Source organism: Pipistrellus hanaki, assembly GCF_964339955.1.
Source record: "Pipistrellus hanaki genome assembly, chromosome: 16".
In the NCBI taxonomy this organism is placed as follows: Eukaryota; Metazoa; Chordata; class Mammalia; order Chiroptera; family Vespertilionidae; genus Pipistrellus; species Pipistrellus hanaki.
This window is the reverse complement of record NC_140518.1, coordinates 16,062,571-16,076,302: the sequence shown is the minus strand read 5'-3', so window position 1 is coordinate 16,076,302 and position 13,732 is coordinate 16,062,571. Positions and strand designations below refer to the sequence as shown.

Genomic DNA, 13,732 nt, shown 5'->3' with positions numbered 1-13,732 from the left:
CCACGTTTCAAAAATCGGGACTGTTTTAAAACGCTGCGGGACGAGGGACAAATTGTTAAAAATTGGGACTGTCCTGCCAAAAGCGGGACGTCTGGTCACCTTAGCTAAGAGTCCGGACTCACATGAGGATACGGACACCAGAAACACCCTACTTCCAAGTTTTCCCATCTGCCCAAAGACCGTCTGTCTCCTACCAGGGAGCTGGGTGGCTGCCTTAGAAAGGCCCGAGGGAGTATGTTACCGTCAGCGTGTTCTTGACACTTCCTTGGTGCTGGACCCTAAGCCCTTTCCCTGCGAGGAACGCTCCCGCTGTAACCGACGCCACTCTGCCTGGTGAGCTGGCCATGGCAGGGTCAGACGCCGCACGGACGCCTCCAAGCAAACTGTCCTCCTGACTGCCCACAGCGCTGCTCCGAAGCAGGCAGTTCGAGCAACGGACGCAGAGTGGATAGGAAATGTGCCGGAATAGCCTGTGGGAGCCACCAGACCTAGGGGGACCCTGGATGGCTTGCCCTTTCAGCACCCCAGAACCACAGGGCAATTGGGGGCCCCGGGGTAATCCCACCTTCACATCCATCCAAAGTAACGAGATGCAGACCCAAGTTCACCTCTACCCTGTGTGCAGGTTTTCATGGGACCTTCGACTTGCAAACCTTTACTGCCCTCTTGTGGTGTCTGCTGCATAGACTGCGTTTTGAGTGGGATCTCTCAGCAAGGCTGACCAGTCTGGCCCTCAGAGGTCAAGTTCCCACAAATGCCGCAAAACGGCACACAGCATGCAGAGCTTCCGTCTTCCCAGCGACCCCTTCACAGAGATGGCTCCAACCTCTCACACGACAGCTGGGCCTTTGCTGGAAGCCCATGGGTGTGGTCTGATGCCATGGATGCGTTTTAGGATCACTAGGTGCTTTATTCAAAAAAGCAAACAAAACCCCCCGCAAAAAACAAAAAACCCCAACCAGACACATCTCTGCCTTCGGAGTCTAACGCTGGATCAGGCCCCGGCTGTGAGGTCAGGGGTACAAGAAGAGAGGGAGGGAGGCTCCGAGGTCTCGGGGGGAAGAGGGGGTGCTGGAGGGGCCTGCGGGAGCCATATATCTTAAAGGCAGAACCACAGAGCAATCTGAGAAGTAATGAGAAATGATGACCGTCATAGGAGGACAGAATCCAATAAAAAAGCCACCACTGGGGAAATTCAATAGGAGCTAAATGACCACGGAATGGCATCTCCTGAATTAAAAAGAAAGAAAGAAAAAAGCCCTAACTTAGCAATAAAGCCCAGGTCCCTGGGGGCGGCTCCAGACACTTCTCCTTACTCGTCTGCCCCCGCTGCAGGAGGGGTGGGCAGGGCTGGGCACCTCGCTGAAGAGGTGCCCTCAGAGAAAGATGAACCTTCCCCCCACACGCTTCATCCGTCCGCTCCATCACTCAGTGAGTTTTTTTTTTTTTTTTTAAATAAATGTCACTAATTGATGGCCGCAAGCGCTGTGAAAGTGGGGCCATGGCAATTACATTTAGCATAATCAAAATTTACATAATTGTTGATTTCATCCCATCTTCACTGAGTGTTTTGAAGCCACACCAGTTTTTTAAAATGAGGAGCCTAATTATAGCTCAATGGGACACCTGCTTCCACGCTGGCGGCAGCTGCACGGCTCGGGGCTGTTTGGGGGTCCCTGTGGCAGTGGGGTGACGGGGGACGCTGGCGGGGCGGGAAGGGGGATCTACTGCTGAAGTCGCAGTCCACCAGAAGCGGCCAGAACTCCAGCTATGGTGCTGTTGACTTGGCGGAGGCCTCAGTTCCCTCATCTGTAAAATGGACGACAGCTCCCTGCCTCCCCTGTGGGAGCTTCTCCCTCCTGCAGAGACAGGGGCGTAGCCGGAGCTCAGGAGCTGCTGCCAGGCTGGGCGTCAGGAGAGAGCTTGCTCCTCCGGGAAGCGGGAAAGCAGAGGGGCAGTAGGCAGACCTTGCCCAGGTGAGACTGGGAGGGAGGCTCCCTCCGGCCCTCAGGTGATGCGGCCTGGCCGGCCAGAGCCCCAGTGTTGGCTGTGAGGGCGGGTCTCCGGGGCACAGGGGATCTTTGAGGAGGAGCTGTGGGGTGGGGAAGGGGTGGGGTGGAGGGCAGGGGCAGCATGTTCCCAGCCTTGGCAGTGGATGGGGGAGGATATGCCAACAGGCAGAGGAAAAGCTAATGAAATTTAAAATGATTTAATTACACCCTGCTAGGGCCTGAGGGAGTTGGGGCACAGAAGGAAGCCCTAGTAAGACACGAGGCCATGCCCCGGCCTGTGTGCTCAGCTGGTTGGGCTTTGTTGTGTGCACCAGAAGGCTGCCCGTTCATTCCTGGTCGGGGCACAGTCCCAGGTTTCATGCTCAATACTTAAAAAATAAAAAAGAAAGAAAGAAAAAGAAAGAAAGAAAACCATGGCTGCTTTCCCCTCCCCCTCACCTCCCCAAAGCCATCCGTTTTGTGCCTATCTGGCTGCCCGCCCACACCATTGGCAAGAGTCAGGAAGACGTTTCTTTTCCAATGGACACCAGAGAGAAACGGTCCCCGGGGACCAGCAGTGACTGAGTCCTGGACGGGAGGAAGGGTGGGTGTCAAACACAGGGAGCCGCGCCCCTTCTCCCTTCTCCCTTGTGGCGCTCATGGGCCCACACAGCTTCTCCCCGCCCAGGTCTGCTCCCTCTGCTTCTGGCCAGTCCATGCGATGGAGTAATGAGGTATTTGGTTAATCAAGCATCTGAGTCACCTGATCACTTTATACACAGATGGCCATTACTCCATAAATGAGAACAAAACCAAGCCCACTGACCATGAAAACTATCTGTAACAAAATAAGTCTTTTCTTGATGATGTAGAAGGCTCTGCAGTATCTCAAAGTACCCAAGCTTATGGCAAAACAGAAACTGCGAGGCAGCTGGTGAGCCAATGCCAGGTAACCAGGTTTTGCTTTCCCAATTTACTTCTTTCTACCTTTCAGCATCTGTCTACAGTGACCCTCCTAACTGGGTAACGCCACTTCCTCAAGGACCAATGAGAAAGAAGTGAGCTGAAGGCATCCTAACTGAGAAGTCCATATGAGCAGCCATGGGATTAATATCCTGCAAGTTCATTTTCTGGGGGAAAACTCGGAGAGAGAGGGGCTGATTTTATGAACCCAAATTTCACAGCCTGAAAGGGCCACAACCCCCCTGAGCCCGGTCGGAGAGAAGATCGGAGACAAACCAGTGACGCCTTGCACGCGGAAGGCTCTGCCGACTAAGAGAGGACGCGGGTCACGCTGCGAATTCTATGTCCCTTTGAGCAGGTGCGGATAGAGGGTCTCCCATTACGTCGTATCTCTGTGGTCCTTTAAGTCCGTAATCACAAATCTATTTATAATTTTTCTCAAAATAGGCCAATTTATTCCAACCCCAAAGCTCTATTTTAGGCGAAGAGATCTTAATCCATGTCTAGATTAAAGGGAACTAACAATAGCAAGGAAAACATCCTTTGCTGGCATCTTGCTGTTGGAAAGAACCTTAGGGGAATGTCATCTGGCATCCCTCCAGCACCTTTCTGACAGAAATGCCCAATCTGCGCTTGAATCCTCCCGGTACAGAGGGCTCTGGACTGGCGGAGGCCCCGAGAGGTGCTCGGCATGGCCTGGCCTCACGTTGGGAGCCTCGGTCTGAGTTCTCTGAGGCCTCCATGGTCCAGTCCTTGTGATGCCACGCCCACCAGGCCAGGAGTACTCTCCGCAGCGAGCTGCATCGGAGTCCGGGGAGCTGGAGTTACTAGGACCTGGACAGAGAAGCTGGTCCTATTTCAGTTTAAAGTTTTGCTTCCAAGGCAGAACAGAAGAGCCAAGGTTAAAATATCCCTCTTTGGCCCTGGCTGGTGTGGCTCAGTTGGTTGGGCGTTGACCCGTGCTCAATGGCAAGGTCAATGGTTAGATTCCTGGTCAGGACTCATGCTCAGGTTGCAGGCTGGGTCCCCAGTAGGGGGTACACAGGAGGCAGCCATCAATGTTTCACTCTCACATCAATGTTTCTCTCTCAGAACCAATAAAAAAAAAAGAAGTGGGTGCATTTATTACAGAAAAATATATATAAAATCTTTCAACTGCTGTGCATTTTATAGATTCCCCCTCCCTGCCCTTAACATCACACAGTTTACAAAGTAAATAAACTATTGAGTGACTGTAGATAAAAAAAAAAAAAAAAAAAAAAAAAAAAAGGGCAGAATCCATAGGTTTTCTGTTTAGTGTTCAAAAGGTCATTGGCAAGTACTCAGTTTCCATAGCAACAGTAACAGCAGGCCTGATCAAATCAACAAATACCTACAATTTATCTGAAGGTCTCCAATGAGCTACTTTCTCCTCTCCCCTGACCTCCCATTTAAACATTCTGATTAGATAAAGTCTTCAAAGACAATGGATGCTTTTGGAAAACCCAGTGTTTCAATAACCATAAACAGAAAGATGCCTGCTGGCTCTTTCCACACATCACCTAGCCACAGAGTCTCCTCTATGTTAATTTAAATGTTTTAACTGGAATAGAAATGGGATCCTATTCGTTTGTTCATCAGTAATAGGGTCAATCTCAAAACATCTTCCAGTGGCATATCTACATAAAAGGAGATGCGTATGTGACCTCAGACAGCCTGCAGGCCCACCTCCTGGGAGGGTGATTTTCCCGTAGAGCCGGGACCTCTCCCTTCCCTTCTATCTGGGATGCGTATGTCACACACCACCCTCTAGGCAGAGTTCAAGAGGCAAATGGTCCAGATCCCAGATTTTGTAAAAGAGCAACATGGAAACCACGGAGATACGGAGCTTTCCTGCAAACACAATCAGCAGCAAAGTAGCTGCCATTTCTGAGGTTAACTAAGGCTGCTGCTGCCCCTTCGCTGTGCCCTCTCTCATGTGGTTTATGCCAAACCCTTCAGATGTGCTCGCTTTTGGGTCTCTCATGAGGACCCCAAAGCACTGCGTGGAGGCCAGTGTGGACGATGTTTCGGTGGGAGACTATCTACTCCCCTGACAACTGCCGGAACCCTGTTCTGTCCAGAGCAGCTGACCCATGGCCAGATACACAAAGTTCCCAATTCACAGACACATCATGTTCCAGAAACCCATCTAAATTTACATGGGGATCTATTTTCCCACAGAAACAATGTCCTAAATGGTGGTGATGTTCTAATATGCCTCTATTTCATAAAATGGCTCGACTTCAGGACAGAGAGCATGTCCGTTTCTTAGAGCATACTTTAAAAATAAAAATGTTTTAGGGAAGCTTCAGAATTAAAAAAAGACACACACACATAAAAACTCCACCCTCTTTAACCCAGTTTCTGCAGTGAAACATTCTGATGATGATGATGATAAGAGCTAACAATTGTATATAAGTTTGCTTTTAGGACTTTTCTATTGACTAATTTAAACTTTAAAATACTACTACTGCCCTGGCCAGTGTGCTAAGTGGTTAGAGCGTTGGGCAGCGCACCAAAGAGTTCTTGGGTTCGATTCCTGGGCAAGGGCACATACCTGAGTTGCAGGTTTGACCTCCGGCCCTAGTTGGGGTTTTGTGAGGGAGGCAAGCAACAGATGTGAGATGTATCTCTCTCACAGAGAGGTTTCTCTTTCCTTCTCTTCCTCCTCCCTCCCTCCTCTTTCATTCCCTCTAAAAATCAATGGGAAAAATATCTTCCTGTGAGGATTAACAACCACAAAAAAAAAAAAAAAAAAAAAAAAATCACAAACCAAACAATATAAGACTATTAAGACAGTGTTGCTCGCTATTCCCATTTACAGTGAGGCCATGCATAGGGCAGGAGCCAGGATTTGACTCGAGTCCAGGGCTGCACCAGGGGCTGCTAAACTGGCCCACTGGCCACTTTGGTCTGCTGCCTGCCTGCTTTTGTAAATAAAGTTTTATTGGCACCTGGCCTTGTTCGTTTGCTTACATGTTGCCTGTGGTTGCTTTTGTGCTACAAAGGCAGAGCTGGGAGCTGCCACAGAAACCCCTACTTTGCAAGTACTACTTGGAACCTTAGGCCTGCAAAAGCCTAAAGTATTTATTACTGACTTTTTACAGAGGCTTGCTGAGCAAGGGCCACACCATCCTGCTGCCACTTCACAGGGAAGCCAGGCCTTCCTCTCTGACGCTCACAGGAACCTCCCTGCAGGCAGTGGTGGCCTGGAAGCTGGAGGAAGCCCAGGCCCCTGATGTCCTCACCAGCGACAGGCGGGCCAGAGAACTGCTGACAGGCACAGGGGGGGCCTCACGCTCATGCCTCCATCAGCTTCCTGCCTCATTTCCAAAAGGATTTGAAGCAGGGCCCACAGGAACCCGGCAGACAGGAGGGACTGACTGCTTCCATTCGCTTCTGGAACATTACTGAACGAAGAACAGATGTGTATTGTACGTTTTTGACTCAGGGACCTCTTGAGCTTCATTTGAAGTTGAACATGGAACAGGTGAAGGCCCGCTGAGCACTGCCTTGGAGACTGCGGTCCAGGTCCCGGTCGGTTTGTCTTCTGGGCGGACGAATGGCTCCCGTGGGATGAAGCCTTGCAGAGTAAGGTCATTGCCAGGCATCCTGGGAATTTCCTTGGCTCCTACGAGCTCCACTCACTGATCATCCTGTTGGCCAGGATTTTTTTTTAAAAATCAACAATAAATTTGAAATGTTTTCCATGTTCTTATCAGATGAATGCAAGCACAGTGGCAGAGTTATGACTGCTCGGGTGTTTTATTATTATTCGTTCTTTCATCAGACTGAATGACCTCAGATTTCTGCGGAAGGATTTGAAAACCGCATGTCGGGAACTCCTTCTAGAAAACAGTGCTGGTCAGGGAAAAAATAAGTGTGGCCCAGAGTAGTGATTTTCAGCTGGTGTGCCATTTTAAACATGTACTTCCTGGCCATTTAGGCATTTTAAACATGTACTACCTGGCCCGGACCTCTCTCCCCTTCGACTGTCAAGACAAACAAACAAACAAAACCCACGACAACAGCCAACACAGTAGCTGTTCGATGTGAATGAATCCAAGTTAGGCCTATTGTTTTTAGGTCAGATTGGCAAAAGATAGAACATGTTTTGTGGCGTGCCGCAGAACTTCAGTCACTGGGGCATGGGTGCCCTGAGTTGGAAAGGTTGAGAATCGCTGCCCTTGAGGAGGGATGCAGTTCGGTGAGTGAGACCTGCCCCTAGAACCACCAGCCGTCATGCAGCGTTTCATCCAATCTGACTCACCCCTGACTTGTAAGTGAAAACCCATGGCGCTCAGCTGAATGGAACTGTCCCCAGAGGCTGGGAAAGCATCTATAAGAGAGTGAGTGGGGGGTGGAGGGACTGGATGGCAGGTCCAGGGAGAGAAGGGAGCAGCAAGGGGAGGCTGGAGACAGTGGGAAGAGATCCGATTGTGACTGGGGCCTGAGCGGGAGGGTGGCATAAAGGCAGTCCCCCAAAGTGTATCTTGATGCCTGATGGCACCTGGTTTGGGAGGGCTGGCTGTCCCCCAGCTTCTCAACAGTTTGGTCCTGGGGAAACGTCACCATGGTCATGTTTACATACCCCCACAGAAAGCCGCTGTGGGAGCAAAGCCCTGCCTCAAATCCGACCTGGACATTCCACTCAAATGCAGGACGGCAGGTGTTGCCTCGGTGACACCATCACCTCGGGGCTTCCTGCCGGTCTCTGGCTGCGCGGTTTACAAATGCTCTACGCAAACAAGCTGACAGAACTCCTGCAGATTCTCGGAAGCACACGCTGAACGGCGATCAGAGGAAAAGCGGGATGCGAATTCGCACCGGCGCACCAGCATGCAGCTCGGCGGACGTAACCTTTTCCGTCTGCGGGGACGCGCCCGCGGCCGGTGCTCCACCGCAAAGGCCACGGCTCTCCCTGGAGGGAGGACGGCCACCGGCAGGACACACACCCCCGGCCGCTAACCGGCCTCCGGGGAGAGACGGAACGCTGCGCTTTTGGCCGCGGGCCCTCTGCTCTGTGTTTCTGTTTTTGAGCCTGGAACTCTGACCTTTATAAAAAGCGGGACTCCCTGCCCAGAAAAACAGGAAGGCCACTCACCAGGAAGCCCCGGAACGAGGCCCTGGAAGCGGGTGAACGTTTCTCCGCCCGCAAAGCGAGGCCTCAGCCGCCCACACGGTGCCCCTCATGATGCCCGAGGCTGTTCCCCTCGGCGGTCCCCGCTCTGTGACTATTAATGACCGCTCTAAGGCGGCAGGACAGCCCATGAGGCTGTTTTTGGCTCCTCCGGTTCCTCCCTGACTGGGGCATCTGAGAGATGCTGGCACCGGGTGTCCCCCAACTCTCTCCAGCAGGGTCCTGCCTCAGACGGGCTGCGTGGCATTGGGGACGGGGCTCCTGTCCTCAGCTTGGGGTGGAGGAGGCAGTCGATAATCAGACAAGGGAAGAAAAAAGCAAACAGGAAAAGGGCTGTGCCTGGTCCTTCTGCTTGAAGCTACCCCAACCCTCACGCTCACCCCTGTGTCCCTCTACTAGTAAATATCCGGAGGCCAACACTGATGCCCAGTGGGGAGGAGAGAGAAAGCTGGGGGCCTTTCCCACAGACCTAGAGCAAACAGGGAGATGCTGGCGAAGCAATAGCCCCCAAACACACTCCCGAGTGAAGGCCACGGGGACCCCCTGCCCTCTGGAGGAACACAGCCCCTCCTCCTAAGGGGAGCCCTGCCCAGCGCCCCAGGACGTGCGGACCGGTTTCTTATGCAGAGGTCGGCCACATCCTTTTCCCAGGATGCTTGGTTTCCGTTCTCTATTCGCTAACAGACACAGAATGCCAACCGCTGGCGAAGGCAACTCGGACCAGGAATATTCCTGGTCTCCAGCGGAGAGAAAGAGCGGCACTTACGTAAAGAGCGTTTAGGCGGCTCTTGGCCGTCCCGCCGTGGGGTGTGACCACACGAGCCCGGCCCGGCCTGAGGAGAAGCTTTCTCCGGGAAAGGCGCTCCGGCGGCCGTGGGGGTCCTCACCTCGAACTTCTGCCTGAGCTCCGCGTTCCCCTCCTCGTCCCCTTCGGGAATGGGCACGTTGTAGTACTCCCCTTCTTCCTGGTTCAGCAGCTTGTACCTTTCAGAGACGGCAGAGGGGCAGAGTCAGGGCTCCGGCTCAGCAACCCCGCTCCCTCGCCCTTGGGCCTGGCTGCTTCTGGCAGGACCCTACGGGGAGAGGACAGCCAGGCCACCACACAGCCCCTGGTCCTTCCAGACTGGGACCCGCTGTTTCCAGATCTCTGAGTGCTCCAAGGCTCTGAGGCGCCCGGCCCTGGGTGGGCACACACGTCCTCGCCGGGGCTTCCTTACCATCCACTGGCCGGCATCTTCATCAGCTCCGAAACGCCGAAGGAAAGGGACCCCATGAAGTCGTTCCTGGTCGTCCGGTCCCAGTCCCAGATCTCTATGGACAGCCGCCGGTCTTTGTCCGAAGGTTTCAATTTGCTACAAACGAACAGACACACACACACACAAACACACACACACACACACACACGATTACCTTGATGGTGGTTTCCTGAGATCTGAGCTTGAGATTAATAAAAAGTATATTCGATTCCCTTCCTGTGACTCCCCACTGCCAAAAGAGAACCAGCCTCCTGGCAACCAATGCTCTAGACCAGGGGTTAGCACAGGACAAATCCGGCCCATGGCCTGTTTTTGTAAATAAAGTTTTATTGGAACACAGCCATCACCATTTGTCTACATATTGGCTATGGCTGCTTTGACTCTAGAACAGCAAGACTGTGTGCCTGTAACAGAGGCTGTATGCCCGTCAGGTCTAAATGACTCACGATCCAGCCCTTGACAGAGCACAGCTTGCCCGCCTCTATTCTACACAAATGACAGCTGTCTTCGTGGCTGACCCAGGTAAATGGCTCCCTGTGCTCAAGTCCCCAAAGAGGATCGCTTGTCTTACATCACACTTTGACCCTCACATGCTTTTATATCATCGGTAATGTAAGAGCATTTTTGTGCAGAGTAGATATTGATGATAATTTGGGGCCAGCATCATGAAACTCTTGGTAAACCAAGTTACTGACCATCAGACATGAGTGACCTGGTGCCCCCCTCCCCCACCCCCTCCCCACCAGCCTGAGAAGCCTTCGGAATGAAGCCATGTTGAGCGACAGCCATAACAAGCCCCTCAGGATCTCCAGCCACGAGGCGAGCAGGGAGGGCGCTTGGTCAAGGAGAGAAGACATACTTACAACGTGAAGGACTCGTTCCACTGGGGGTTCAGTGTGGAGCGGATGGTCTTGGTTTTCTGTTTGCTTTCATTCTTGGGATCGGGAATGAGTTTGAGCTTCACGTATGGGTCTGAAAGCCCGTTTGGATCCATGGGGATTAGGTTTTTCGCATCTTGTACTGTGAAGGGAGAAGGAAGACGAAATGTTACAAAAAATAAGGGGGGGGGGTCTGGCCCCTACCCAGCAGGCAATGGACAGGATAGCACGCTCTTGGCGGCCCTGCTTTCCAACCCTGCCTCCTTCACCACGGAACCTGGCACGGAAACTCTCTCCTCGTCTAGGAAAACGGACGGGCGTATTTCCAGGGGCTCAGCATTGTTGGGAGGATGAAATGACATGAGGTGCTACGTGCTCTACACAGTTGGTGGTTTGGGAAATGGAAGAGGGAAAAGAGATTCATGCTGTGAGTGCCCACGCTGCCCAGGCAATGCGTTTTGGACTCCTTCCCACGACCCACAACTTCGACCTCGTCAACGAGGTAGGTGGTCCCCAGGGGGCCTGGCCTCCTCGGGCTGCCCGAGAACCCCAGAACTCCGGCAGGAGGCTTCTAAGGCAAAGCAGGAGGGCCAGTCTCCTGAAACAGTGGCCCCCCGGACCCACAAAAGGTTAAACACTGGAGCGTCAAGAGGAAGCTCCCGATGAGGCACGGAGATGAGCCATGCCTTGTCGGGAGCGTTTGCTCCTAAAGCTGTGGGCTTCCTATGGAGACGCTATCACTTCAGCTGAACATGTACGGAGTGATTCTTGACTAGGTGACCACAGCTTGTGATCTCTCCCTCCAATTTGGCACTGGAATGAGCAGCAGAGCCTTTTTAAAAAGCAGGAGAAGCCTGAATGCCCAGTGAGTGCTGAGCTGCATTCCAGACAAGATCTCATCGGAACCAACAGCCCTTCTCCTCGCGGAATGGCTGTGGCTGCGGGCGGCTCTGCCATCAGCTGCACTGGGACACGGGCCTTGCAGGCCCACCTCTCTGAACGGTGACAAATTAGAACACCAATAGCATTTACTCCTAAAGCTGTGGGCTTCCTGTGGAGACGTTATCACGTAAGCAGAGCGTGTAAGAAAGCTATCAATCCCCAATGTCACTGAAGTCGACGCCCAAACCCCCATTTCCCACCGCACGGACAGCACGCCGAACACCTGCATCCGAACGGGCAGCGACCGACCTGGGTCCCCCCTGCCCAGAACTCGCGGGCCAGGCAGGCAGCCTGCGCTTGGATTCTGGCTCTGCCCTTCCTGGGTGTGTGATCTGGGTGAGATGTGAGCCTTCCTGCCCCTCGAGTGTCTTCACCGGGAAGACTGTCCCTCCCAGTGATGATGCAGCTCCCACATACAACGTGCTTAGGACAGCGACAGGTGCACAGCGAGAGCCCAATGACGATGACCATCAGCGATGCTACGATCACCGGGTGTGAATCCACGTTCCTGGCACAGGACACAGCCTGAAGGGACGCAACAGGACTGGCAGCGCACACACTGGCAGGCCAACCTGTGAAGAGCGGTGCGATGGGGAAATCGCCCAGCGTGGTGGCGACTGCACGGTGCCAGCACCGTCTTAAGCAGCGGTGTCCAAGGGTGTTCCCATAGGAGCAGGTGTGGGGAAGCTGGAAGAGGGGGACTGGGGGAGGGGAGGGAGGGAGAGGGAAAGAGAGAGAGAGAGGGAGAGGGGGGAGGAGAGGGGGGAGAGAGAGAGGAAAAGAGAGGGGGGAAGAGAGGAAAAGAGGGAGGGAGAGAAAGAGGGGGAGGGAGGGAGGGAGGGAGGGAGAGAGAGAGGGGGAGAGAGGGAAATAGGGAGAGAGGGAGGAATGGAGGGAGGGAGGGAGGGAGGGAAAGAGAGAAAGAGAGAGAAAGAGAGTGAGAGAGAGAGAGAGAGGTGCAACACAAGCGTGGAAGTGGATGGTCAGAAGGGCTAGAGGCAGGGGAGAGAAAGAAGGGGCAATGTAGTCAGAGGTGTAAAGACACTGCACTCCCCTCCCCAACAGATGCCGGCACTGGGTCTCCACCTCACTGCGTGAGGAAACAGCTGGGATGTTTGAGCAAAGAGTGATGCCCACCCCACCGGAGAGTCTGACTTAACTGGCCTGGGCTGAGGCCCAGCCACGAGCATCTAGGTGGCTTCTGAACTGAGAGCATCTCTAAGCGTGGTTCCTGAACTGGCATCGCTGGCACCACTTGAGGACTCAGACCCTTATTCACGTTAAAAAAAAAAAAAATCTACTCCCTTTTTAACACTCAGGAGTTAAAGAGGCAGCACTCAGAACTGATCACTGTGGTAGGTGGGACACCGAGACTGCCTGCCATCAATACAGTTACCAGAAAAACAAATACCAGGAAAACACAACTGTGTTCCTCGTTTCCAGCGGGCACAGCTGCCCGAGACCTGCTCTTGGTTACAAAAGCGGGAGCTTACCGGGGCTTCGAGGGTTAAGACGATTCCAGCCCCAGGTGGAGTCGTTTTGCTCGATTGGAAGATGATTGAAAAGGGAATAGTTTTCTCACCATGTCACTTAATGCTTTTTAATGTCAGTTCAGTACTGTCTCAAGCACGACCAGCAGTCATAGCCCACTGAGGGCCCTGCCCCGCAGGGAAGTGCCTGGGGTGGGGCAGGAGATGCTAATTCTGAGGCAGTAAGGGTGTGGGGTGTTTCGGCCCATGAGCACCATGGGATGCTCTACAGATTGACAGCCACTTGGCAGTGAGGACTGCATCCCACTCCACACCTGGGTGTGGCGTGTCCCTCTCCTCCCACAGCCGCCCTCCCGCCCCCCTCCAGGGTCAGCCCAGGGTGAGGCAGAACCTCGGAGTGCCCAGTGGAGGTTTGTTTGGCTGAAGAGCGAGAGCAGACAGGAGAGCCTGCACACGGTTCATGTTGCGGTTGCAGTACCGAAAGCTTCCATTTGGAGGGACTGTCGGACAAGGAGAGACCTCACAGGCCTGTGCCGGGAAGCAAGGCAGGCCAGAGCAGTCGGGCGCTCTTCAGACAACAGTCTGTGCTCTGGAGAAATGATCACCGAGCCCACCAAGGTGGAAGGACAGAGAACTCAGCTCCCGCTTTCAGGAAACACATGTCAGAAAGGGCAGTTTTCTCCTGGGGGAAAAATCGCCGGGTAGAAATCCTCAGGATCTCAAGAATAAAATGCAAAGACGTCATCAACCATGAGTGATTTTTGACTAGGTAACCACAGCTTGTGATTCTGGGGACAAACTGGGGCTTGGTGCTGTTCAGTTGTTGTTGTTGTTTTTTTTTTTTTTTGTTTTTTTTTTAAAAAAACATTAAAAATATTTTTATTGACTTTGGAAAGGGAGGGAGAGGGAAAGAGAGATAGAAATACCAGTGATGAGAGAGCATCATGGATCGGCTGCACTTGCACACCCCACATCGAAGATGGAGCTGGTAACTTTGGGCATGTGCCCTGATTGGAATCAAACCATGACCTTCTGGTTCATAGGTTGATGC

The 13,732-nt window shown here is 53.0% G+C and overlaps 1 protein-coding gene across 1 annotated transcript in view; it reads right to left on the bottom strand.

The window, feature by feature from the left end:
* The window catches only part of PRKCA (protein kinase C alpha), a 246,059-nt gene that overhangs the window by 26,539 nt on the left and 205,788 nt on the right, over nt 1–13,732 (bottom strand). Inside the window, exons 6-8 of the mRNA XM_084864158.1 lie at nt 10,235–10,391; nt 9,333–9,467; nt 9,003–9,099 (exon numbers count right to left, since the gene is read on the bottom strand). Of these exons, the coding sequence (XP_084720284.1) occupies nt 9,003–9,099; nt 9,333–9,467; nt 10,235–10,391 (389 nt within the window). The remainder of the gene's footprint in view (nt 1–9,002; nt 9,100–9,332; nt 9,468–10,234; nt 10,392–13,732) is intronic.